The sequence below is a fragment of the Pseudorca crassidens genome, chromosome 10, assembly GCF_039906515.1.
Source record: "Pseudorca crassidens isolate mPseCra1 chromosome 10, mPseCra1.hap1, whole genome shotgun sequence".
Taxonomy (NCBI): Eukaryota; Metazoa; Chordata; class Mammalia; order Artiodactyla; family Delphinidae; genus Pseudorca; species Pseudorca crassidens.
The window spans coordinates 20,378,806-20,405,887 of record NC_090305.1 but is presented as its reverse complement, the minus strand read 5'-3'; the positions used below and the strand labels follow the sequence as shown (position 1 = coordinate 20,405,887).

Sequence of the window (27,082 nt, the reverse complement as noted above, 5' to 3'; positions counted from 1 at the left end):
ATGTGACAATGAGTCTAGTACCAGGCTGACATTTTCTTTGTATCATAGGTAGGCACCTTTCTTGGATAGGAAAACTGAGGCATGGTGAGATCAAGGAACTAGTTGCACAACTAACTTTGAGTTTGGAAGCCAAAGCACACAGTATTAGTCCAGATCACTAGTGCAGACAACTTTGTAGGGGGAATGTTCTTTGTCAGGCTTGTTTTCCAGCCTTTAGGCAGCATGTGATTAGGATGTCAATTACAATTATATTGAAGTAGGTTCAATATTTCTGAATTTAGACTCTTAGGCAGCCTGCTTTAATGTGTGAATTCTTACATTAAAGAAGTGCAGTAAAACAATCTAATTTTTCTTATACTGTAAAGTGCTGGAGCATCTCTATATATGTGTCTATACACATATTTATTACCGTTCCAGGTACCATTAAAATTATAAAAGATACCTGAGTAAGTAAATAGGCAATGTATTCAACAGACACTCCATGTATATTCATATCCTGTCTACAGTGGCGATAACTGCCCTAGAGAGGCTCAAATGTGAAATCTGTCATTCTTGAAGATGATCTGATTTTGCGTATATATATATATATATATATATATATATATGCAAATAAATACATATATATGCTAATTTTAAAGCTTCTGAAATGTGCATATAAATTCAGAATTAGAGATTCATATAAAAATTTGAGCTTTTCTTCATTTTAAGCTCCACTGACCTCCATATTTCCCAGGAGAAAACATTATGATGACCTTAAAATAATACTCAGTAGTCGGCCCTGGTTTCTTAATACTTTCTGGCAAGGGCCCAAAGTGCCAACCAACCATTAAATTTCTTTTGAAGAATTCACGTAGGGGTAGTAGAACCCAGATCTGGTGAAAAATGGGGAACAGAGCACTGGCTTACAGACAATAATATTTGTTGGCTATAGGCTGAATTATGGAAGAAGCAAGTGATATATATAAAAGGAATCTCACAATAAGATGGCCTGTACAAATAGAATACATTACAATGCATACAAAGCCAAAACCAACTATTTTCTTCAAGAAAATAGGACATACTCTAATGAAAACATCACAGCTTATGAGTAAACATAGCGAGGAAATGATATGAAATGCATATCACTTGATGCAGTTACAAGTACTTCCAGGAAAAGAAAGTAAGCATTTTACCTGTCACATCAATATTAAAATAGCCACACAATTAAAACATAATAATCATGATAAAAATAGGTAGCATGCTTTGAGAACAATAGCCTCTGTTTCACGCATACATTTAGGAAAATAAGAAAGCTATTTTAGCATAAACAAAGCTGTTCTTAAAGAAAAGTACACACTGTGGTTTAACAGAATTGCTCTGCTGAACGCTGTTGGTTAACCAGGAAACTATGCAGAAAGACTGCTACGCAGTTCTCAGGGGTGAAGACAAGTGCTGGGAATCGGCACTAACAAAACAGGATTAAAATATTATACATAAAATTACTTTAATTGAAGTTCCCGTAAAAATTACATTTTTGGTTTCCTGTCCATAGTTCAAGAAATCAAGGCAGCAAAGCAAATCAAGATGGTCCTATTGAATTCCATCAAAATTTGATGCAGCCCATCACAAAGAGGTCATGAAAAAATCAGAGAGACACAGAAGTTCTCGCCTGTCTAGGATCTGGCTTATGTCTGGCTTCATCTTAGTTTAACTCAAAGCCTCGCTGGCTGATCCATGTGGTACTGGCAGGCGGGCTCCTCGTCTGTGTGTTGTATAAAGTGCTCTAGTGGCCTCTTGAAGAAGGAACATTACTTTGTATCAAGGGTGCTTTGTTACTAACAAGTGATATGAGTCAACTGATGCAATAGTTCAAATGTAAATTTCCAAAATCTAGAAACATCTATGTAACCTTGGGTGTCCTTATCAAAACTTCTGATTTCATATACTCGAAGAATTAATTCTCTCCAGAAGATAAGTGTCTTAGGTGTTCATTTATGTAATTTTTCTGTGACTTGAAGACAACTGATTTTCTTAGAAAATCTCTTGCAGGGAAAAGAGTTACTGTAATCGTGTGTCTATGAACACACCTACCACAAAGGAAGTACTTTAAAAGTGAAGGACCAAGCTGGTTGGTTTCCTCTAGGGCAAGTGCTGCTCGGCCCAGACAGGATGGTCCATGCGTACCTACAGACTACGGACTTCGCTTTATGTGGTGGGCATGTCCTTAACTCCACCCTGTCATGTGGCTAGTGTGCGCCGGGCCTCCAGGCAAGGCAGAGTACATGGCTCATCCAACACTACTGGCCAAGAAGGCTGATTCCAAATGCTGTTGCTCGTGGGGGGCTGGTAGATGTTTTCTTTGTGTTTAAATGTGTCGAGGAAAGTCCTCAAAGACAGTAGTTCCTACCTGAGAAATCATAACTCACTGGGCTACTAAGCTCTAAGGTGGGAGAGGTTTATCATCAATAATCAAGTGCTAAAGTTTGAGAATGGTTTAGCCTTTTAAAATAAAGGGAAATTATCCCTATTATAAGGTCACTTCCAGTGCCCTTCCCTCTTGAGGGATGTGGGGTTATGGCCAGACTGCGTGGCTGTGGGCACTTTATCCTTGGAGCCAAGACACTCATATGTTAACATCATATGTTAACCTCTGATAAAGTTTTACAGAAAGAAATAAAAGCCGCCTTCTAAGGGAAAAAGTCCCTTAAGGAAATTTCACATACCAGAACTTTATATTCTTTTTCTTTTATGATACTAAAATTTCCTTTAAAAGACTTTTCAAGTCATATTTATAAAAAGTTATTAACCAGGGAGATGATGAATGGTCATAGAAAAGCCATTTCCTCTCTGAATCAGCAGTGCTTGTTCTAAAATTTCCCATTGGAGACGAAAGCTGATTTAAAATCCGTCTCCTTTTTCTCTCCTAGGACTGTCCTCACCTGAAAATAACTTTACAGAATTTACTACAGTGTCAAACGGCAGAGAGAAGTTATTGAGTAACTGCTGTGAAATAGTATAAATTGTTCCTAGAGGTTGAAAAGTTAATTGGTACTTTTCCTTTCTTACTAAAGGGTCATAAAATGTCTGCTAAAAGATCACGTGCATCCTTCCCTAAAAGAGTGTAAGGTAAGGTGTTAGACCAACATTCTCTAAAGGGTAAACTGTGCTACTCTAAGAATTTCTGACCCCATCCCAGTTGAAATCTAAGAGAAGAGTAAAGAGAGAAAGGGAGAGAATAGGAGACATGACCCTGAATATAAAAATAAACCTCCAGGATCACAGAAATTTGAAAGGACAAGTCACCATACTCCAAAGTAACTTGATCCTCCTCATAAGAATTTCTAAATTTAGATTTTTAAGTCAATACTTTTTGCCCCCAATGGAAGGACCATCCCGTTGCCGTTTAGAAAAAAAAAAACCAGTTTATGAATAATCCCTGACCCAGTCCCAGGATAGAAGTTACTCAATTAAAGTTTGTTTTTGTTAGTGCCAGTTCATAAGCTTTGGGACAGTGAGGGATGATAATTGAAGACTCTAACCATTTGTTGGCTGTGACCTCCTGTGCCCAATTGCATTCACTTCCTCTTCTGCAATGGTGGAGTACAGTTTTGAAGGTCTTTTCCCTCTACTGGAAGGCTTGCCACTGTCATGATCTGAATGCCTTTTGTAATAATCTCCTCTTTGCACTACTGAGGAAAAGGGATTCATTTTACCCTTTGTAGTAGCAAATAACATCATGTTGACATTAATATTAAAAAATATTAATCTATAAAACTTAAATATCAGCTTACCCACCCCACTTAAGATTCAAGGAACCTCCAGTGTTGGTCCTGAACAGATATACCATTATCTACAGAATTCAACAGCCAACATTATGGAAATGTCGTGCAAAATGAGGTGAGCGCTGAGTCTGCCCCCCAAAGGTACTAATAAAAAGGCCCCCGCATTACCATTTCGATCCCAAGATGGATTAACGAAAGTCACATTCACTATGGAATAATCCAGAAGAATCACAGCCATTTACCTGTTTCAGAAATGAGTTGGGCACGCTAGTCCAAAGGGAGGCACAGAACAAGGAAATGAAGTAACCAGCATGAATCATGTACAAGAAAATAGGAATGAGCACAGCAGGAACATTTTTCTAAAGAAAAAGAGAGGGCTCACAAGGGCTCTCCTTCCTGGGCCAGCTTAGTGGACAAGCTGAAAAATAAACTGAAATCAAAATATTACCACCTCAGACATGTACAGACCGTGCTCAGACCTCACCTAGATTTTCAGTCCACTTTCAGTATCTTACAAACCGTGCTCAGACCTCACCTAGATTTTCAGTCCAATTTCAGTATCAAGCGACACCATCAGAATGATCTCGGTGACTAACTTATCCTGGATGCCCGAGGGGAAAGCAGTGGTCTCCCCGGCTCTACAGTCTTTAGCTGGAAAGATGGGGTCGCGAACCATCCATAGTATTTGCTGCTGGGGGGAGTGAGGAAGGGAATCAAACATCTATCCCTGAAGCTATGAAATGTTTGAGAAGCAACTCATTCATTCCTAAGTTCCTGGGGAAAGAACACCTGAATTTTTCAAAGCAGCAACGAGCACACGAGCAGCATCCAGTATTTCACCCGCTCCGTTAACCAGAGGCTCCATGGTACGTGCTGTTACTCATGAGGCTGGCGGGTGACTCTAGGCCTTGTCTGATCATATAGCCAGGCGTCTTAGAAAACATCATTTTTCAAAAATGTTAAGCAATTATTTCTTGTTCAACCTTCTCCCCCTTTCTTTTTAATCCTTCCATATTTCCAATGGCTTTTTGATGAGGTGAGCATTCCTACTTACCCCTACCACCCCTCCATGCCTCCCTATTTCTCTCCAACAAAATTCTCTCAGGCATTTTCAAAGCTTCCTTATAAGTAAAGATGCAAAGTCAGCAGTGGCAGAAAGAAGGGCAAATGAGGGGTGGGGCTGTGTGCTGTGAGTGGTCCTATCAGGACACTCGCTGGCTCCAGTCCCTCTGACCTGGCACCACCAAAGTTTCCTCTTCCTACACCGAGACTTCCAAAGGCCGTGGCTGTAACACCAAGCCCTGTATTTATCGATTACCCCGTGTGAAATGACTATACGTGTCAGCCATTGTTCATGGCTTTAGTTTCTCTGACAGAAGTGGTCTGTCAGCTTTGGTCAAAACCCCCACCTTTTTAAATGTATAGCCAACAGGTGAGTGAAGCTTGCACCCACCAAGGAAATCTGCAGAATGGAGATGAGAAAGTAGGCTGTGTTCTTTTTCATTCGACTCCCAATTAACAAAGACAGTACTCACAAACACTTTCTATGAACTTCAACCCAAGACCATCATGAAGAAAAGAAAATGGCCCAAGGGAGGAAGATGTCAGAGCGGTCAAAGAATTCTAAAGCATCAAACAATAAAATAAAACCAAGCAACTCCAAACCACACTGAGAGCTATCTGGACATGGGTGACGATGGCTCTAGAATTTCTTTACAGGTGGGGCTTAGAGATGGCAATTACATTACACTTTATGAAGGACAGAACCCTAAAGGCAACTGTGCATTGAACAGAATGGGAGGAGTGGGGGAAAGACCTGGTGGGGTGCGGAAGACGCCCCGAACACACCTCGCCTCCACTGATACCGACATTTGATCTGATTCTGGGAGATGAGATTCAAGTCCCGGGACTACCTTGTTCTGCTGCCACCTCAGCAAATTAGAAGGAACACACTGGTGCCACGATGCGCTGAGGGCATCCACGCAGATGACACACTTCTGAGAATGAGGCTCATCTGACCTCACGACTGAGCGAGCTAACTAGCCACAGGGTCTCCCAGGCCTGTGCGAGCCGCTCCTGAACCATAGCAACGGTGACTGACAAGGTGACTGACAACCAGGGGGAGCTCTTCTGAGCAGTGATGGGACCTAGAAACCTACAGGTAGCAACCAAATGCGTCACAAAACAATGTGCGTGCACTTCTAACACACTGGGAGTTCAGGAGCATCTAGAGATGATTATTACAAAGATCTTTGGGCTGAGTGTCTCCATTACGCTTTTATTCCCTGTATATGGTCCTTCTTTAAGACCCAGTGTCACCAACAATGTTGAATCAAGTTTCTGAACAAAGTACTGCACTGGTTCCAAAACTTAATCCAAGGGACGCTGAGCTGACCGACAAACTCTAGGATATAAGTTGAGTCCAAGATTAATTCCTTCCGCTTGAAATGACTCTCCTTACGGAGAGCTCACTCAGAGAAAACATGTCTTACCTTCCCGGGAAAACGTCCTGGGACTGGGCTGTGGGCTGCCCTGGCTCTCTCTCTCCTTGTCCGAAGGAACCTTTTTCAGGACAGGCGGAAGAAGAGCGACTTTAGGGGAATCCGGGCTGGATGGAGAGTCTGGGATGTCCTCTACGGAGACACAAAGACATGAATCAACCTGTCTCACAAACTGGATTCCTAAAGCTATAAGCTGGGTTAATCTTTAAAAACAAATGACTAATAATCTTTTTAAAAGCAGCAGAGAATTTTTCTGGCCAAAAACTAGCTTCATAGCTCAGTGAAGTAACAAACAATAGAGAGAAAAATAATGAAAACTTACGAAGAGTTAAAATCTGCAGATGTGAATCTATCTTGCATATAGAATTTCAATTTCAGTGAGCTGGTATTTGAAAATTAGACTGTAAGTGAACTGAATACTCCCTCTGCCTCAAACACAAAGGCTATTTGATTCTCTTAAAATGCGTGATAGTTATAACCCATTGCCTTTACCTGTTGTCAAATCCAGTAAAGTGGTCACCATATGTATATAATATATATTTGCGCTTTCAGGAGTGGAGGTGCACGTACCTACACACACATACTGAGATCAGTAAGAATAACTTAGAATCATGCACTTTGAGAACCAGAAAGGACTGTGGTGAGCACTGTATAACTGGAGAGATTGACCTGCTAAGCTAAAAAGATGGCAAAATAGGTAGGATTAGAACTCTCGGCTCTTAATTCTAAAGGCTGTCCTGTTTCAGTCTAATTGAAAGGATTAACTGCATTGCACTCCTTTCTCTGCTCTATCACCAGCAAAGTAATTCTCAGTTTGGTGTGTGTGTGGGCCGGGCTGTGGTATACATAGACGGTAGGGCTGTGTGCCCATGACATGTTATTTACAAAAACAGCCCCATAGTTTGCCAAGCCCTGTTCTAAACCCTAAATATTTCACAGGCTATGGGATTAAAAACACAGCAACTTATGCGTTCCCTATTTGTGGCCCTCATCCTTAAACTGTGGCCTTCTGAAGGGTCGGAGCACCAGGACACAGCTTTCAGAAAGCTACACTGAGCCCTGTGAAGGGGTCAGCACCCCACGAGGCTGCTTTATCCATCCTGCCTCCGAGCTGTAGCCCTGAGCGCAAGGACAGTCCCTGAGTGGGTGACCTCAGGGCTGAATGAAGGCACCCTTCAGCCTTTGTCACTGTGGCAGGTTTCTCACGGCCCCTCCCGCACACACGCCCCCTCCACGTTCACCAGCCGCCCTGGAAACCAGCTGTGGAGGCCCGGTCGTGGTGTCACTTCCTGACCAGCAAAACCCTTACCAGGCCGCGAGGCGGTTCTCGGTTTCTGCGGGATGGTGGGCCGCACCGACAGGCTGGGTTTGGGGGACTGCAGGAGGGGCTTCGGGCTGGTGGGCCTGCTGGAAAGGCTCCGGGACCTGGAGCCCGCCTCCACCTTGAGCTCTGCTTTGGTGTTCTTTTCTGGTGTTCCCAAACCGAAGCGGTTCTCTGGATGCACTTTAGGCACTTTTAAAATGAAAATGGGTACAAAAAGCACTTCACTGTAAAAACTCAAAGGTGAAAAAAACCAGTCCTTTGAAGGTAGAGGTCTGGTGCAAACTGCTATAATGGTTTCTTGTCATTTCTCATCAGATATTTTATTTAATTGAAGTATAGTTGACTTACAATATTATATTAGTTTCATGTGTACAACATAGTGACTCAATACTTTTATAGATTATACTCCATATATAACGTATTATAAAATATTGGCCATATTCCCTGTGCTGTACATGACAGCCCTGTATCTTATCTTGTACCTAGCAGTCTATACCTCTTAATCCCTATCTTGCCCCTCCTCCCACCCATCACCCCACTGGTAACCACTAGTTTCTTTTCTGTATCTGTCATCAAAGATATTTTAGAACAGGAACATGCTATTCTAGCATGTTTTTAGAATCAGAACACGCTGGTGGAAGATAAAAATTCTTGCTAGAAAAGTGGTGAATTTGGTGGTGCTCTTCCGATCACCCCTGACTATTCCAGAGATAAGCCTCATAGTTAATAGGGTACATGTCCATATGAGTGTATAGGGGGAGAGCAGGCCTCAATCCATTTGAAGCCATCAGATCTTCCTTAGATCTGGCACAAGGTACAGGTCTAACCAAGTGCAGGTGCCTCCGTTCTGGAGCACAATCAGTTAGGGGTCTGGCTGCAGGTCCTGGGAGAGGAGCGCTGTGCCGATGCCCAGAACCTCAAGTCTAGTGAGAACCACTCCAGGAGTGTCAGCTCGTGCCCCGCCTCCATAGCTTTTGCTGCCTTAATTATCCAGATAAGAGGCAAAAAAGAGCCAGTTGAATATGAGTTTTAGTCCAACTCTTACCTTATGAAGATGCTAAAGCCAAACACAAGAACGTCAAACAGTAAAATGAGGTAATTTCTGCACAATTTACAAGTTACTCGCCAGCGTGCATCTAAAGTATCTTACTCTCTTTCTGCACCTGAAAAGTCCGAGGGTCAAAGGAAATCGGATATTCAGGAATATTCAAGCTGAAAGAAAAGAGCATCCCCTCATGTCAGTTAAAGGGCCTCCTCCCATATACCATGTACGGCCTATTTTTAAATCATCAGTAAAACAGAAACAGATTCATAGATACAGGAAACAAGCAGGTGGATTCTAGAGAAGAAATGGGTAGAGGGATGAGTGAAATTAGGTGAGGGAGATTAAGAGGTCCAAACTTCCAGGGACAAAATAAATGAGTCACAGGGATGAAACGTACAGCATGGGGAATACAGTCAGTGGTTTTGGTATAACTTTGTACAGTGACAGATGGTACTTATCATGGTGATCATTTTGTGATAGAAATATCAAATCACGGTGGTGTGCACCTGGAACTAACACAGTGTTGTAGGTCAATTATACTTCCATAATTAATTAATTTAAAATTCATCAGCCATGATGAACAGAACAAGGAAATGAAGTAACCAGCATGAATAATGTACAAATGCCCACAGTTTAGGAGTTCTTCTCAATGAAGTCTCTTCCCTTTAGGAAACAGGGAAAGGTGCCCTGCCCAGGTGCCAGGCTACTATCGTGGGAGGTGTCGGGCAGGTGAAGGGCTGTGGTCTTTTAGGTGAAAGCTGAGAACATGTAACACAGAGGCCCATCCTTGCTCTCCATCTTTATTTGCCTTCTGTCAATCACATTTGAGGCATGGAATCAGACCGTGTTTTTCTTAAGGGGGTGACGGCAATGGCCTGACTTACCTGCCCCACCTCCATCCAACCGTTCTGTGCTGCTCAAGGCCAGGCTGGAAGAATCCTGGGAGATGGCATCATTTCCAAGTTTCTAAAAAATTCAAGTGCCCCACCCCAAAAGTGCATAGTTTTTTAAAGTGTAAGAAAAAGAACAAAGCAGATAATAACTGGCAACAAATAATGGCTCCTTAACTCTACTGTCATTACACTGACTGTGTCCGACCTCCCCATCTCCCTGAGGCTCTGCTGCTGGGACAAAACCATGAGACATGCTCTGTTCTGTGTTTACAATCAGGGCTCTGGGGTCCAAGGTGCGGCCAGTTCCCTCAGGATGCTCCCCATGGACAGAGGGGCGGGGCCACAGGGAGCCAGTGGGCGTGGTGCCGTCTCTTGTTTTTCTGATTGAACACCTAGGCAGGCTCTGCAGCCCCTGATGCTCCACGTGATGGGGGCACTGATACTCTAATTGTTTCCAGGACCCTCTCCAGATTGGGTTCCACTGATCTAAAAGCAGTGGAAACCTTCCCAACCTCAGTGTACAAAATAGGTAGGAAGGGGCCTGAAATGGGCAGGGTCTTCCCTGCCACTGAGGCAGAAGCACTAGACACACATCTGTAGTTTAGGAGAGGCAAGTATAAATAGGTCTGAATTAATTTTTTTTAAATCTGCAGGTGGGAAGAGTTTATGATGGCAAAGATAAGGAAGGTGAGATGGCGAGGGAGGAATCAGCCTCTGCTTTATGGGGCAGGAAGTCCACAAGAGCGCGAGGCATTTAGACACAAAAAAGATACGAAAAAACAAAAAAAAGGCTAGCGTTTGCTCAGTGATACCCGAGAACCCTATTGGCAGAGATGACCCACACCTGCCTCCCGTCTAAAAAAGAAAAAAAGCGGGGCAGGTGGACCAGGAGGCATGAAGATTCCTAAGACAGTTCGAGCTTCGGCCTGCCGGTTCCTGCTCAACTCACGCTTCTGACAAACCTAAAAAGCAAATATCTGCTGCCAGTTCCGAGCTTTAAATTGTTTCCGATGATATAGGAGAGATGATCTCAAACACAGTTGAGATCTGCCTCGTTACAATCTGCCACAGCCGCGCATCCGCCGGGAGTGCCAGCTGTGTCAGGAGGGAGGGGGAGCGTGGCAGGAGTGCCGAGGAATTTCTCAGCGAGCCTATGGAAGTTCCACTTTCACTAGTGGTGGTTACTGAGGTCTCAGAGGAAGTGTGTACACAAGTACCACAGCGAGAACGGCACGTTATTTGACATCATTATGGAAAAGTGACCCCAAGGAAGGGAAGCCCCGTGCCAGGGGCAGCACATGGAGTCCTCTGAGTCCTGACGCAAGTCCGCAGGGCCAGGGGCTAGCCATGAACTGCCAGCCAAAACCAGCAGGGGGCGCTTTACTCCCCCCCCCCCCCCAGCACCCCAAGCCGTCTAGAGGCTGGGCCAAACCGGTCCTCAGATGCAGAGTGCCTGACCTAGCCTTTTATAGCTTCTTAGAAGGCAGGGGCGTGGGTATCCAAGCTCAGATAAAAATGATAAAGTGGAGTATTTAAACAGGGCCAGGAATGAAGAGAAGTTAAATTTGTGCCCTGAGCGCCTTGCTTAAGGAGAAACTGCCTTTTAGGCTCATGCAAGTGCAGGGCTGGCATCTGAGAGTAAGGGCCTCCTTAAATTTTATACCCTGGGCGCCTCACTTGCCTACATTTAAAATCTAATCCTAGGAGTTGTTTTCACTTTTTCCTTCCAGGCTTTCTGAGGTAGTTATAAATCCCCAAAATGCCTGTGCGGAATGAGGATGAAATAACCTGAAGTCAATTGTCTCTGAGTGCAGGCAGCTGACGGGGTGGCCCCAGGAGAAAAGATGTGGCCGCTAAGCTTTCAGTACCTGTTACTCTCCTTTGTTAATAAATAATAAACACCATACTTTCTTTTTCACTTTCATTTTCTTTCTGTGAAAATATATGTATTTTTTAATAAATACATATATTAAAAGTAAGTAGTGTAAAGAGAATTACTTCAGATGAAAGTGAAGGCTATATATATACATTCACACACATATATATTATATATATATAATATATATATTTATCATAGTATATTCACTTCTGGTGCTTATGTTGCTAACTTTATAGGGAACACAGTCATGGAATTTTAAGGGAAAATATTCTAAAACTCATTTTCAAAACACGTTCTCATTTTATAGTTCTGATAGAACCCTTGACTGGTTCCAATTTTAAGTACTAAGGATTTTTATTCTTGTTTTAATAGACACTAGATGGTGCTCAAAGATCATTAGTATAAGTCTTGAACAAATTAAACCTTAAGAATTTTGTCACTTGGAGCCGGTTTATCGAATCCAAAGCACCTGGAAAAAAACCCTCCAACACTTCTCATCTTTCTACCAAAAGGCTGCTATTCATCAATGGAAACAGTGATAAAAATAAAACGCTCATTAGTGAGAACAGCACATCCCTTGTTGTAAGGAAAGTCTATGAAACAGATTAAAATGTAAACATTTCCTTGGGTGTGTGACTCACCAATGATGTGGTCACAGTGTTCAGAATTCTGACCAGTGAGGCCACAACACGCCTCCCATGTTAACAGAGTGTAGTTTCAGCCCCTCAGCTCTTCTCTGTGGGCCAATGAGTGAGTGAGGAGGGATGTGTAACTAGAAAATTGCTAGATAACGATGGTGCTGGCGGAAGAACTACGGTGAACAGCTGTAAAATCATGCGGGGTGCAGGATTTAATGAAAAAATAATCAGTTGTTTAGAAGTAATATAAAACAGCCCTGCATGTCCTGGTAAACAGTTAACCATTTACTTTCTGAAAATCAAGGGTTCATTGGGATGAACTATTTCATTCTGGTTCAAATAAAAATCGATGTGCAATTTTCCCTTCATTGGAGAACCCAGTTTTACAAACATAAAAGAGCTCAGGATAGTGCACAGAAACCAAAACCTGGGTTAAACATATTAATCTCTGTGATCACAATAAGGATACAATCCTCAAGTAGCTGCAGGAAAAAATAGAGGTAAAAGGAGAAAAAAAAATACGCAACTTATATTTTAAACAGTTCAAAAGTAAGTAATGCATTAAGTCAGATTTTGGGGGGACTCAGCAATTTTTAAATGATAAAGTGCTTCTTCATAGCAATAGACAACATATCTCAATGGTCAAGTATTCAATTAATTCTAACAGAATACTTTGACTTTTAAACCTGGAATTTAGCAAGGAGCTTTCAGGTTTGGAAAAGGACATAAATTCTGAAATAACTGAAAAACAGATCTCCCTTGATATAACTAGAATCTGGTTTCAATAATTTTATTTGCTTCTGTCAGCTCTCCTATCTCCGATCACGCTCAGGTCTCCGTTTGGATTCAACAGACAGTCTTCCCCAAAAGTGGGGCATGTCCCTGGCACAGCTGTCACATGTTTCTATGACACGCACAGGAGCACCTGAGCAGGTGAGACAAGCCCCGTGGACCTTCAGCCACTGCCTGACCTTCCCAGGCTGAGGCTCTCCGGGAGACCGTGACTCCCATGCCAGCGGGAAAACATGGGAAGACCAGGCCCTCTGATCTGTGTTCCGGGTTCTTTAGGAAAAAGGCGTGTTTTCGGATTTTTATTTAACCCACAGGTTATTTTTCTGTACCTGTCTTGCCCATAAAAACCGAGTGGAGAGAAAAACGACAAAGGCAACCAAGTCAAAACAGACCCTCCCTTACCTTCAGTGAGCAAGCAGCCTTGGCTTTCATCTCCTGCTTGGCCTTCATCTCTGCCAGAAGCCCGCTGCCCATCACTTGGACCCTGTACCTTCGCCCTCCTTGGGGGCTGCCCTTGCTCTCACTCCGGTCCACCTTCCCCACGTCTTCCCCTTGACTTTCTTCTAGGGAATCAGGTGTTTTGATCTCCTCTACCCGATCAGCACTGCCATTGTGCTCGGCTGGCTTCGTGTCCTTCCTGGGGGTGTCCACAGCTGGACTTCTGACTCCTGCCTTTGGAGAGGAGAGTTCTTCTGTCATCAAGACCGTTGGTGACCGCTCAGGTTTGGTCCGGGGTTTGATTAAGTTGAGAAAGCCACTTTTCCGAAAGTCTCGCTTTTTCTTCTCGTCTCCTCCTTCACTAAGCTCATGGGACTCTGAGCCTCTTGCTGACCCTCTCCTGTGATTCAAAAGAACAAATCCTGTTGGGTTTACTGTAATTAACGCTCCAGCAAGAATCAGTCAAAACAGAAACAGGGAGATCGCTGCTTACACGGCAACCGTTCTGAAGCATTTAAAGAAAAGCTGACTTTGGAAATAGGAACGTTGGATATCATCATATCCACACAAATCGACAATGGGAATCTGATGTGACTGGGAGGACTGAGAGCGGAGTGGAGTTTATGTTTAAATGCTCCAGAGAGCTTCCAGAAAGGGTGGCTCCACCCAAGACACAGGTGGGTGACGGACTGCCTTATTTAATTTGGCAGGCACTGGAAGGGCCAGATTTCCCCTTAAGCCCCTAAAATCCTTCCCTGGTCATTAGATAACATCTGAAATCCCGCCCTAAGTGCTCAAACCAAGATCCGGATCCCTGCTTAAATGTAATACCACTGCAAGAGGCAACAACATGAAAAAGCGGACAGTAAGCTTTGGTAGAGGTTTGTCAGGAAATGGATGGGGAGAAAGTGTAAATGATGTAGGTTGAGTGGGAGGTATCATCACTGCCTTTCACTTAAAGCTGGAAGGATGAATACCCGTTTAGCTCCTTGAGTCCCCAGGAAAATCCCAGTAAGGAATTGAAAAAAAAAAAAAAGAAGAAGGCATAAGCCCCAGGGGGGAGAAAAGGCAAAAGCAACAGTTCGGAAGCCACCATAGTTAGGAGTGAAAACTGACTTAATCTGGGAAAGCTGACCTCTAAAGCATTAGTAGGGGAGGCCCTGAAGCAAATGGATTTCAGGGGAAGGGGAGCAGAATGTGCCACCCCGAAATATGCCTCTTTGGCACAGGATTATTTGAGGCTGATTATTTTTAAGGAACAGCAGACACAGGAGAAGCTCTGAAAACAGAGTAGTTACCTTTCTGTAAGAGAAATTTACATTTCTAAGGAAAATCTCCATTTGTAAGGGTGTATTCCTTTCAGTACCAGGAAAAATAGAATCACTAAATCCCTAGAAATGTATCAATGGAGAAGGCAGGGACTTAAACCTGCATAACGACCTTACCCTTGTTTATCTGGTTCAGGATAACCTCCCCAAACTGTCCCCAACCTCATCTTCTGTCTTTAGCTGAAGATGGTATTTAAGGTGGTAGTGTGGGCCATTTCAGGGAATTATTGTTTCCCTTGGGATCTCCCATGTATTCAGGGGGTATACATGTTAATAAACTCCATGAAACAAGAATAATAGAAAAATGTGACAGCATAAGTGGAAGACTCAAGGTTGGAAGATAAGACTGAGGAAATCACACAGAAAGTTGATGGGGGAGGCTAAGAAAAAGAATGAAGAAATAGAAGAGAAACCAGTTTTAAAAAAAACAAAACTAGTGGATTAATAGAGGAAACAATAATGGGAGTTTAAGAAAAAGAATATAGAGCAAAAGCAAAAAAATTTATATATATATATATTTTTTTTTTTTTTTTTTTTTGCGGTACGTGGGCCTCTCACTGTTGTGGCCTCTCCTGTTGCAGAGCACAGGCTCCGGATGCGCAGGCTCAGCGGCCATGGCTCACGGGCCCAGCGGCTCCGTGGCATGTGGGATCTTCCTGGACTGGGGCACGAACCCTTGTCCCCCGCATCGGCAGGCGGACTCTCAACCACTGTGCCACCAGGGAAGCCCAAAAGCAAAGAAATTTAGAAGAAATAATTCACGAAAAACTCCAGAACCAAAAAATATAAATTCCCAGATTGAAATGGCTCATTAGTGCCTAGCAAATGGGTTTCAACAAAACAAAATCAAAAAACCCACACAGAGGATATCATCATAAAATGTCAATACACCAGGAGCAGAAAGAAGATCCCAAATGCTTCCTGAGAAGAGGAAAAAAAGAACAAGCCACAAACAAAGGATCAGGACTCAAAATGACACTGGATTCTTAGAGCAACTAGAAGCTTGAGGATACTGGGACCAGGTTTTCAAAATTCTAAAGAAAAATGGATTCCAATCTAGAGTTCTATACCTAGTCACACTATTAAGCAAAATGCAAGACATCTGCATTTCAGAAACTCACTTCCCGTGCTTCCTTTCTCAGCAAGCAAACCGAGGAGGTGCTGCACCAGAAAGAGAGTGAAGTAATAAGGAAGACGACGACCGGGCCAAAGGAAACAGGAAAGACACAGGAATGAGCGAGGGGAGGCCCCCAGCAGACAGCGAAGGGACATCCCAGGAGGACAGCAGGGGACGAGGCCTACAGGTCACCCTGGGGCGATCAGAGAGCAGTGAAGGATGTGCCCAGGAAGATGAAACTGAGAAGACTTGGGGAAATTTCTACCTCTACTGGAGACTTAGGAGATATGTCAGAGATAGGAATACAGAAAACTAAGCAAATGCAAAAGGAGACAATTGTTAACTCCAGGGAAAACAAAAAGTTGTATAGCAGATGAACCTATTTGCAAAGCAGAAACAGAGACACAGACGTAGAGAACAAACGTATGGACACCATGGAGGTTGGGGGGGATGAATTGGGAGATTGGGATTGACACATAAGCACACTACTATGTATAAAATAGATAACTAATGAGAACCTATGTCTAGCACAGGGAACTCTACTCAGTGCTCTGTGGTGACCTAAATGGGAAGGAAACCCAAAAAGGAGGGGATATATGTATACGTATAGCTGATTCACTCTTCTGTACACAACATTGTAGAGCAACTATACCCCAATAAAAATTTTAAAAAGAGTTGTGTAGGAAAGGAAATGTAATCATACCATACTGTATAACTTAGCTGTGAATATTTACATGCTTATAATGAAGTAAACATTAAACACTGATGTAACCAACAGTTACGACATAACTAAATAAGATGGCAGGAAGAGGAAGTGTGTGTGTGTGTGTGTGTGTGTGTGTGTGTGTGTGTGTGTGTGTGAGTTTGCCTGCATGCGTTTGGTGGACAGAAGGGTCAGACTGTATAAGAGCTAAAGTATCATCCTCTATATAGTAAGAAGCCACCAGTTATGGTTACTATTTAAAACTGAAAAATAAGAAATAGCAACAACAACAAAAAAGAAATATGGAAGCAAAATCAAAGTAAACGGCTAAAGGAACAGGAATTAATTGCCCTGGGGAATAGGGAAAGAAACAGCCCCCCGCCTTTATTTGTTAATAAAAAGCCTTGAAGAACACCTGACATTTTAAACTGTGAGGAGCACGTGTGCAACTTTGACTTTCAAACTTCCTTCATACAACTTGATGGTCTGACCTGCACCTAGACCTCTACGTAACAAACTGACAATGATCTGGTTTTATATAACAAAATAAAACAAATCACAACTTTTAGTAGATTCCATCATTATTTGACAAAAATTGATGTACGTAGTTCTATGTGTGCAATTGGACATGAAGAGGATCCTCCTAGAGCAGTATCTTTGTAGAAAGTGGGTTTTACACCTTATAAAGTCTGCCCAACTTTCATTCACAGCCTATTAAAGAAGGAGGCAGCTTTAAGGGCAGAGGACATCACACTGGCGGTGACACCACAGATGATCTAGATCTAACGCGCACAGATCTCTCCACTAACTCAATTTCCAAAGTTTGGGAAGAGGAGAGCCTACAATTTTATCTGTTTATACAGATACAGGCCAAAGACTGTCTTCATTCATTAAACCAATAGTGACTGAGGGCAGGTGATACACTATGGGCTGTGTCAGACACTGAAGTTATAATGAACAGTAAGACCCAGGCATTGTTTGTGAAGAACAGCATCCTTTGGGAAGAAAAGACTTGAAAGCCAGTCATCAAGAAGGATTTTCCCGTTTGGCTCAGTTTATGCTGGTATTGCTTGAATCTTTTGTGCTGAGAATATGTCCATCTATTCCCCACGCTGTAAAAAAATTAAAAACCAAACAAACTCTGGAAGGATTCTGTTGCCCTAACGGATGTGTGCAGAGGATGAAAAAAAAAGGGGGGGCAGAGTTGACTCAGCACTAGAGAAAGAGCAATTAATTTGGGGGGTTGGGGGTGGGAGGTGGGGGAGGAATAGTCAAGGCTTTCCCCTGACTAGAATAAATAACATTTATTTTGAATAAATGACATTTACATTGGATCTTGAAGGAGAGGAGAATAGAATTTTCCCTAGTATGCCAAGCTTCAAATGTCAAAGAGGACAAATGATTGGGTCCTAAAGCTTATAACATTAGGTAAGTTATACTGGTATGGACACAAAAATTTAACTTATTCCCACCTCACCATCCTGCTAAGGCAAGATAAGGCACATCAATCTATAGAACGGACTAGCTTCTTCCTTCCCGGTGCCTGGCCTGTTCCCCCTCAGCTTATCAGGATGGTTCAATTCGTTCTTGAATTTGATATCTCAAGGTGAAGAACACTTCACAGACACAAATCCATATTCAGAGTGTACTTGGGGATGGATCTGCATATAGTTGGGGATTAAGTAACTTGGTACAAGTCATGCTTAAAGGCTGGAGTGTTTCAAGTTAAGCTCTTCATAAAAGTACTACTGAGTTGTCTTCTAAGGAAACTCCATGTTGTTAATAAGAAAATACAGAGGAAACTTTTTAGAGGCTAACTCTGAAGGCTCTTCACTAATTCTGTTGTCATTCTGACACTGTCTGTTAAAGCTTTGCCATTTAGCAATGATATAGGCCCCCAGATACATCAAATTATGAACGTGAGGAATTTTTAAATACAGCTGACCCTTGAACAACGAGGGGGTTAATTCACATATAACTTAGAGTAGGTCCTCAGTATCCGAGTTTGTCCACATCCACAGATCAACCAACCACAGCCTGTGCAGTACTTAGTATTTACTGCCGAAAAAAGTCCACAAGTAAGTGGACCCGTGCCGTTTAAACCCGCGTTGTTCAAGGGTCCACTGTAAGTAATTTCAGCCTGCCAATGCCCACTGTCCTAGATATACCCAGGTGAATGTGATGATGCCCTAAAAAAAAATACCTTGGGGAGGTACATTCTGTGGTCTGATTTAGAAGAGTACAGTGGTCCTTCAACTTGAGCGTGCCTCAGTACACCCTGGAGGGCTTATTAAAACACTGGCTGCTGGGCCCCACCTCTAGCTTCTGATTCAGTAGGTCTGGGGTAGAGGTTTGAGAATTTGCATTTCTAATAAGTTCCCAGTTGATAGTGATGTTGCTGGCCTGAAGATCACATTTGCAAACCACCAGAACAGTAAATCCCCTGCAAAATGTACTTATATGAAATGTACATGAAATACATTTCATACTTACATGAAATAAGAGCCTTAGTACATACTAAGTTTACTTGTAATTGTTAGTAATTTAAATATGAATTAAATCGTATGATTAGTGAAATGACTCTGAACTCACTTGGAATCCATTTTGGTCACCTTCTTGGTGAAAAATTCATCTACACCTTCATCCACTCTCCCCATAAGACCATTCTGTTCACCATCTTGGGAGACTAGGCTGGTAGCACAGCCCTGCAAACCAAACAGGTGTGATATTAATTTACATTCAACTTAATTCGGCAAACATGTATTGCTAGATTCAAGGCACTGTGATAAAGGCCATGGGAAGGACAAGACTGACTGACATAGGGCCCTTATATTCTACTGGAATAGAAGTCACATTACAACTGTAACAAGGGTAGGAAGAAACAAAAGTGAGAAATGCACTAGAAACACAAAGCCTGCTGGAGGATTAAGTCTGACTGCTGTCTCAGAAGCAGCTTGGAACCTAGCAGGCTATGAAGAGTCATGTGTTCCTGAAGCAGAGGAAGGCATTGCGGGCATATTGGTAAGGGAAGAGAGAATGCGTGAGAAAATGATACACACACTAAGTTTTGAAAACAGTAATAACTCCCGTGGCCGGGGCCTGAGGTTTAGGGATAGAGTTAACTGAGTATTAACCCTAGCAGATACTAAAAATGGCCACTCCAAACACCCCACCACCACCACCACCTGCTTTCTTGCTTGCTGGAAGAACCCTGATTTCAAGATGGAATACTTATCTGAACAAGTCAAATACATTAATCTCCTTGTCTGTGACTGGTAGGCATGGGCATGTGATTACAGTTCTGGCCAGTGAGTTACAAGGGGGCTCATGGGCAGGTTTTCCTGCAGAGGAAGGGATGCATTTTTTTCTGCATGGTTGTGGGAGAGAGGATGTGATGTCTGAGTTCAAGAGGAAGCAAACCTGAGGACAAAATCCACCATGCTGAGGATGAAAGAGCAGAACAGTGGAAACCACCTGGGTGCTTATGCTGTGAATAAACCAGTCCTGGATCCTGAGACTTGTGGATTTCTTGTTAAGTAAGAAAATAAGTATTTCTCATGATTTACGTCATTTTTAGTTCAGTATCTCTCATTATCTCTAATTGAATGAATACTTCCCAACTAATAATACAAGGACTGACAGTGAACAACCTTGAATCCTATGCTAAAAAGTGCGGAATTTACTTTGTAGGTGAGAGGGAGCCTCAAAGAAATGCCATGACTCAACCTGTATTTTGGTCAGATGATTCTGGGGCAGCATGAAGGATATACTGGAGAAGCCAGGGATTATAACTAGGGAAATCTGTTCAGGAACACAAACGAAAGACTTCTGTGATTGTTTGGTCTAATCAGGAGGAGATGAGGGACTAAGTACTAGTGAAATGAGAAGAGAAAGAAAGACGTTGCCTAAGATGAGGTTGAAGTTTCCAGGCTGGGTGAATGGGAGCATCATTCTAGGGAACATAGTTCAAAGATTCAACTTTGGGAAGAAGATGATGAGTCCAGTTTCAGGCAGTGTTATCTGAGGTGCTGTGGAAATCCAGGGGCAGGTGTCGAAAGCTTGAGTCTCAGCACAGAAGCTGGTGAGAAGGTATATGGAAATTATTCACCAATCCAGCATTTCTCTTTGAATGGACAACTCATAGTGAACTCAGTAACATGCTTGGTTTGTGTCTGCAATAGTGTATTAATATTTCACACAGATAGGTTGTGGGCCATTGAGAAAGGACATGTATCTTGCCCATTCTGTTGGGCAGAGGACAAGTTCCCATGTGGTTGCGATATCTGAGCAGGTTGTCTTGCCACAGAGCGGTGGGAAAGTTCCTTCCTGTAATCTTGATTTGCAAGTCTCAAGTTGCCTCTGGGGGTACCTGGCTCTTGTCTGCACAGGCACTGTTTAAAGAAAAGACCCATCATTTGCTTTAAACAATCATTCACTGGCAACCTCCCTTATAAAAATGAGCTGTGTGTGTTTGAGTTCACATTTGTGAAATGCTGAAAAGTGAGCAGACAATAGGTAATAGACCAAGAGCCCTGTGAAATGTGAATAATGAAAACAATGAGACCTCTCATCTGATTGGCGCTTTATAGTGGAGCAAGGCTTTCTTGTGAATTGCAAGAGAGCAGAGAATCAGCCACGTTTGAGAATTCAGTTATGGAGAGAAAGCAGCTCACTGAACAACTGCTGTTTAAATTACAAAAGACAAAGTAGGGGGAAGGGTGAGCTGTGACAAAGCGAGAGAGAGGCATGGACATATATACACTACCAAACGTAAGGTAGATAGCTAGTGGGAAGCAGCCGCATAGCACAGGGAGATCAGCTGGGTGCTTTGTGACCACCTAGAGGGGTGGGATAGGGAGGGTGGGAGGGAGATGCAAGAGGGAAGAGATATGGGAACATATGTATATGTATAACTGATTCACTTCGTTATAAAGCAGAAACTAACACACCACTGTAAAGCAATTATACCCCAATAAAGATGTTAAAAAAAAAAAAAGACAAAGTAGCACAGAACTTGCTTGGATTGTCATTTTTCCTTTTGTAAAAGAATGGAATCTCTACAGTAATAACAGCTCCCTAAGTTTGTACAGTGCTCGATCGTTTACTATTTCATCTTCACACCTACCCCTTGAACTGCAAAGGAAAGATAGCGTTATCCTAGGTTTTGGTTAGTAGATCAAACCTTGGCTCAGAGGGTGAGGGGTGCCCACACAGGTCACCTGACTGATGGATGAGAAGGATGTGACCCCAGGACACGTGGTCCTAACACGGGGCTTCCTTCCAGGGCACCCTCGCTTGCCCTCAGAGGCTGCCTCTCAAATTCCTCTTCCCATTTTGAGGGGGAAAAAAAAGTTTTACTAGTATAATTTCTCCTTTCAGCCCTTTTCTTTTTTGCCTGCTTTGAAACAATTCACAGCTAGCATAAAAGTTCTCTGGGGACATGAAGAACAATCAACGGATTTCAGAGACGGAGGCACAAAGGGCTCAACAAAGCAATCTGGTTTCCTGTCCTGTAGGACAGGCCAGTTTTTAGGGCTGGACAGGACCTTAGAGACCCCACCCACCACCCCGGGCCCAACCCTGTCATTTTAGAGATAAAGAGACTGGGAGTAGAGAGATTAAGAGAAGTCCAGGATCACTGGGAGACCTTGAGCGAGATGCAGCTTAAAATGCATCTGTTAAAAGCAAGAGGCGTCAGCACCCTGTAAGAAGAGCAGCAGAGAAGCTGAAGACTAAAATGACATGCGGTTTGGCAGGAGAGTTCAAAGACAAACACACATGCTGTTTCAGGTCAATATCCAGCAAAAGGAAAGGAAAGGACATACAGACATTGGAAGTTCTCACAATTCCATTTGATTTGGGTCTTTAATGTCAAGGAGAATAAATTTCAGACTAAAAAGGGGAACGGAGCTATTGGAAAGGGAGAGCAGAAACCTTAGCCCTGAGCTAGTTGGAACCAATTGCACCTGTGCTCAGAGGCAGGCTTTTGCAAATAAAATCAGAAATCGCTGCTGTTGGTATCTGAGAAATAAAGAAGGTAGATTTCACACCTCTGGTGTATAAGTAAATGCTAATAGAATAATTTGTGAATGCTTAGAAGATAAGCCGGTGATTATGAAGACTAAAGACAATCAGACCACCCTCGTTCTCCTCTTCCTGGATTATTAAGATGAATGCACCGGGGCAGCACTGTAGGGGGTGCACCTGGATTTTGACAAGGCAGCTGCCAAATCTCTCATGTCTCCACCGGCCGGGGGGGGCGCGGGGGGGGGGCCGGGGCGAGAGCTGGGCAGGAAGGAAGGACAATTAGGTGCATTAGGGACTCAGCAAAAGAAACCCGAAGAGTGCTAATTAGTGAGTTGAATAATCTTGAAATTTTACATGCATACATTAGACAGTAAGAAACATGGAAAATTAAGAGCCAAGCAATCAAGCCAGGAAAAAAGGAATCCAAGAGGAAGTAAAAGAAACAAAATATAATTTAAAAAAAATAAGGCAAAAATTAATGAACTTGAGAGGACCAGTAAAGCTAATTCTTTGAAAAAGACTAGTAAACGAGACCTTGCAAAATTAGGAGAGAGGAATTAAGATATATTAGAAATGGAAAAATGGGACACAGCTATTGATACAGAAGAGATTAAAAATGCAAAAGAATTCTATAAACAAGTAAATGAACTATTAGACTAAGTGGGCAATATCCTAGAAAAACAGAAATTACCAAAGTGGTCTCAAGGAGAATTAGGTAATCTGAATAGATCTGATGAAATAAAATTCACATTTTATGGCAAGATGAGAAAAATTTAAACATAAAATTTTTCTCTGCCCGTTTGGACCTCCCTCCCCCCTCCCCTTTAGAGTGTATTGTGTATTCTGCCTTAACCAGACCTCCTTAGGCGATAACCTTCCTTTTTAATCTTGTAAGGGGTCAGGATGACCCACTTCTCACTTTGTTCATGCAGGTCTGGATTGTGTAAACTGTCAGTACACCATCTGACGTATCACCCTTTGTCTCAAAAACTTATATAACTGTGTTTCGACCTCTAACAGGCAGAATAGTCCTCAGAGCTTTCTGAAAAACTGTCTCCCGGGTTATAATCCTCAGGTTGGCTGAAATAAAATTTTCCATTTCTTTCTTAGATTGACTATTCATCTTTTTCATCAATAGATCTATAACGAAAGAAATAAAATCCCTAGTTTAAAAAAATCGACATATCAGCATGACATGCACACAGACAGCACATCAGGCCCAGGTGGCTTCCCGGGGGAGGAACAGAAAATCTATAATACTTGCAAACTGTTCCAGAGACTAGGAAAGGAGAGAGAGCATCCCAACTATGTTATGAAGATAGCTGTGATATAGTGATTTACAGTAAGAAATACATATTTGGTCTTCATCCCCATTTCTGGCACAGAGCTCCTAAACGCTTGGAATTTCCTAACTAATGAGAGCCATAAAGGTGTTTTGGTTATGTTAATGAGGTGACTTTGGAACTCACCTAAAAATGGGGGCTGATAGCCAGGAGCCCCAACCACGTGATTAGAGGGTTTGAATTTTCAGTCCCACCCCCTCCACTTTAGGGAGCTGATAGGGCCCAGAAGTTCAATCAGTCACCAATGGCCAGTGATTTACTCAATTATGACTGTGTAATGAAGTCTCCATAAAAACCCCAAAGGACAAGGTCTGGAGGGCTGCTGGGTTGGTGAACATGTGGAGATGCAGGGAGTGTGATGTGCTGGGAGAGGGCATGGAAGCTCCGTGCCCCTTCTTGCATATCTTTCCCTAAGCATCTCCTCCATCTGGCTGTTCCTGAGTTATAACCTTTTATTATAAACTAGTAATCCAGTAAGTAATGTCTGGGTTCCGTGAGCTGCTATAACAAATACATCAAACCCAAGAAGGATTGTGGGAACCTGTGATTTATAGGCAGTTGGTCAGTATGGGTAACAACTGCCAACCAAAGGTTGTCGCTTGCCATGTCGCTCTACAAGGATTAAGCCATTAGCCACTGCAGTCGCTGACCTTCAAGACACCCAAAAGGAGTTCCCTCTGTGCTCTAGGAAAATTGGCAGAACAGGCCTTCAGAGACTTAAATATTTTCAAGAGAGAATGTCATGAACCCAATTTCTTGCATCTTCCCATACTTAGAAAAGCACTACAATCATTAAGATATCTGTGCCCCATGACCAGCAGCAACCTTCTACCAAGACATGTGCTTGACTACACATATCCGTTCTCCAAAATCACACATATGCTGACCTTCCCCCCACCTCTTTGAACAGTTCCTCAGTCTTTGGAGAGGCTGTCTCCCAGGCTATAGTCCTCAGGAAGTCCCCAAATAAAACTGAAACTCACAGCTCTCACATTGCATGCTTTTATTTCAGTTGACAGTATCCTTTATAATAAACCAGTAATAGTAAGTAAAGTGTCCTCTTGGGTATTCTGAGCCATTCTAGCAAATTATCTAACCTAAGGAGGGGGGCATGGGAACCTCCCATGAAGTCGATCGGTCAGAAGTACAAGAGGCGACCTGAGACTGGTATCTGAAGTGAGGGTACCGCTGAGCCCTTCACCTGAGGGGTCAGAATTGAATTGAATTGTGGGACACCCAGTTGTGGTCCAGAGTTGAAGAATTAGCAGGTGTAGGGGGGAGAAAACCACACATTTGGTATTAGAAATGCTGAAAGTAAAAACAGCCTCCATACCTTGGCTTTGAGAGTTCTGACATCTAGAAAAGCTCATTAGGGGCATTAGGGGTCAAGGACAAGCTCTAGAAAAGCTAAGATCCATTTAGGGTGGACTAAGGCTACTCAATCCACCAAAACAAAACCAAAACGATAATATTAAATGACTGCTGCTACTAAATACTGCAGCTTTCTCACCCTCCACTGGAAAATGCAGACAATGGGGCCGGTGTGGCAGCTTCACACAGGTGTTCGATGTGAGAGCACTTTGAAAATCACAAGCTCTGTGAAACCATCAGGCAGCATATTTTCACCGTGAACCCAAGGGAGAACAAGCTGTGCACGTTTTTTCTCAGGCTACCAAGCCTCTGGGAAGATCTATTTAGACCCAGGACCATAATCCACTATCCTAGGACACACCCTTGTGCTACAGAGTCCTCAGGATGAAGCAGCCTGGGGTTTGCCAACCCTGTTAAAATCAAGTAAGTTGGAAAAGAAAACAATTTACTAAAATTTTTTTCTTTTGTCTTTTTGAAACCATGTCAAGATATTCAGAATCAAATGAGAGAAATCAACCAAATACACCCAACCTGGATCTGGAATGAGCAAAGGACTGACCATGCAGGTAACTGGTCGTGACTTTTATCCATCTACGACTCCAGTGATCCACCTATCATCCAGTGAGTATCGAACGCCTGCTACGTTGTACTGAATAAATTCATGCTAAGCGCTCAGTATACAACCATGGATAATAAACCTACACAGAGCTTATCCACAACGAGGAAAGCGTGCTTAGAAAACACTGGATGGCGAGGGCTGTAACAGGGTAAAAGCCAGGCACTGGGGGAGCAGGGCCTCCATGGACGGTTGCCCAGGCTGTGCACTGTGCACAACTAGTGTGGGAGAACAACCTTCCCTGGAGCCGTGCACCCCCAGCCATGTGGGAGAACAGAGGTAGAGACAGGGAGGGCTTCCTGGGAGAAGTCTTGCCTCAGTGGAGGTCTGCAAAATGAGTAGGTATCCACCTAGGAGCTAAGGGTAGGGGGATGGAGGGGTGGGGGCGGGGGGGAGAGAGGAAGCAATGACAGAAAGGCTGCATCACTGGAGGCCTGAAACAGGATGAGAGTGAGGGATGCAGGGATGATGAGGAGAAAGGAAGAAGGTGAAGAGCAAACAGGGACGGCAGTGGGGGCTGGTGTTGGGGATCATATCCAGGTTTCTAGCTTGTTGACTGGTGACGCTCCTTGTGGGGCAGGGCAGGTTTATAGAGAAAGATAGGCTCCCAGTTTTGAATTTGTTGAACCTGAGGTGCTCCGGGGCTTTAAAGTTCAGGAGGCAGGTGAATATCTGAATATGGAGTTCAGCAGAGGAGGCAGGAGTCAACAACAAACTGAAACCACGGGTTTACATGACATCACCGAGACAAATAATACACTCAAAGGCCATGCAGAGGAAAACTGAAAAGGCATCGCTGGAGAGGTGAATAGGAAAGAAAAGACAGTGATGACTCAGAGGCCCACAGAAGGATGGAGCCTTCCAGGTCAAGTAACTGCTGAGGTGTCAAGTAGGCTGACAGCTGGCAAGTGTCCACAGGATTAGGTTAGGAGTGACCTTGGCAGGGTCGTTTCAGAGGTGGGTAGGTACAGAATGAAGATTTTGGTGGGTTGCAGAGAGACAGGAAGGTGAGGGAGAAAGACCACAGGCAAAGACGAACTCCTTCAAGAAGTCTGACTGCAAAGGAGAGAAAAGACACTAACCAAAGACAGACGTGGGGTCAATTGCATTAAGGCTCTTTAGCGCAAACAATTCAGTCCTCTCCTGAGTGGAGAGCAGGATGCTGAGAAGCACGCCGCCTGCGTGGTTCTCCCAGGTACGGCCTCTCCTCCACCACTCAGCTTGTGGGCTATCAAAAGCCAGGGCACCAGAGCAGGTCAGGACACGGAGGTGGGGGAGTATATGGGTGCAGTCCAAAATCAAATGC

General features: G+C 43.2%; 1 protein-coding gene across 10 annotated transcripts in view; it reads right to left on the bottom strand.

Moving 5' to 3' along the window:
• CARMIL1 (capping protein regulator and myosin 1 linker 1) overlaps positions 1 to 27,082 on the bottom strand; it is a 317,492-nt gene that overhangs the window by 3,348 nt on the left and 287,062 nt on the right. For 3 of the 10 annotated variants that reach the window (XM_067752161.1, XM_067752157.1, XM_067752160.1), the window contains 6 exons: positions 19,012 to 19,124; positions 13,236 to 13,671; positions 9,516 to 9,597; positions 7,572 to 7,775; positions 6,254 to 6,394; positions 3,519 to 3,668 (listed from right to left, as the gene is read on the bottom strand). In XM_067752161.1, coding sequence (XP_067608262.1) covers positions 3,519 to 3,668; positions 6,254 to 6,394; positions 7,572 to 7,775; positions 9,516 to 9,597; positions 13,236 to 13,671; positions 19,012 to 19,124 — 1,126 coding nt within the window. Of the gene's footprint in view, positions 1 to 3,518; positions 4,029 to 6,253; positions 6,395 to 7,571; positions 7,776 to 9,515; positions 9,598 to 13,235; positions 13,672 to 19,011; positions 19,125 to 27,082 lie in introns of those variants that run through there. The other 7 variants (XM_067752162.1, XM_067752163.1, XM_067752166.1 and 4 more) reach the window with 6 other exon arrangements.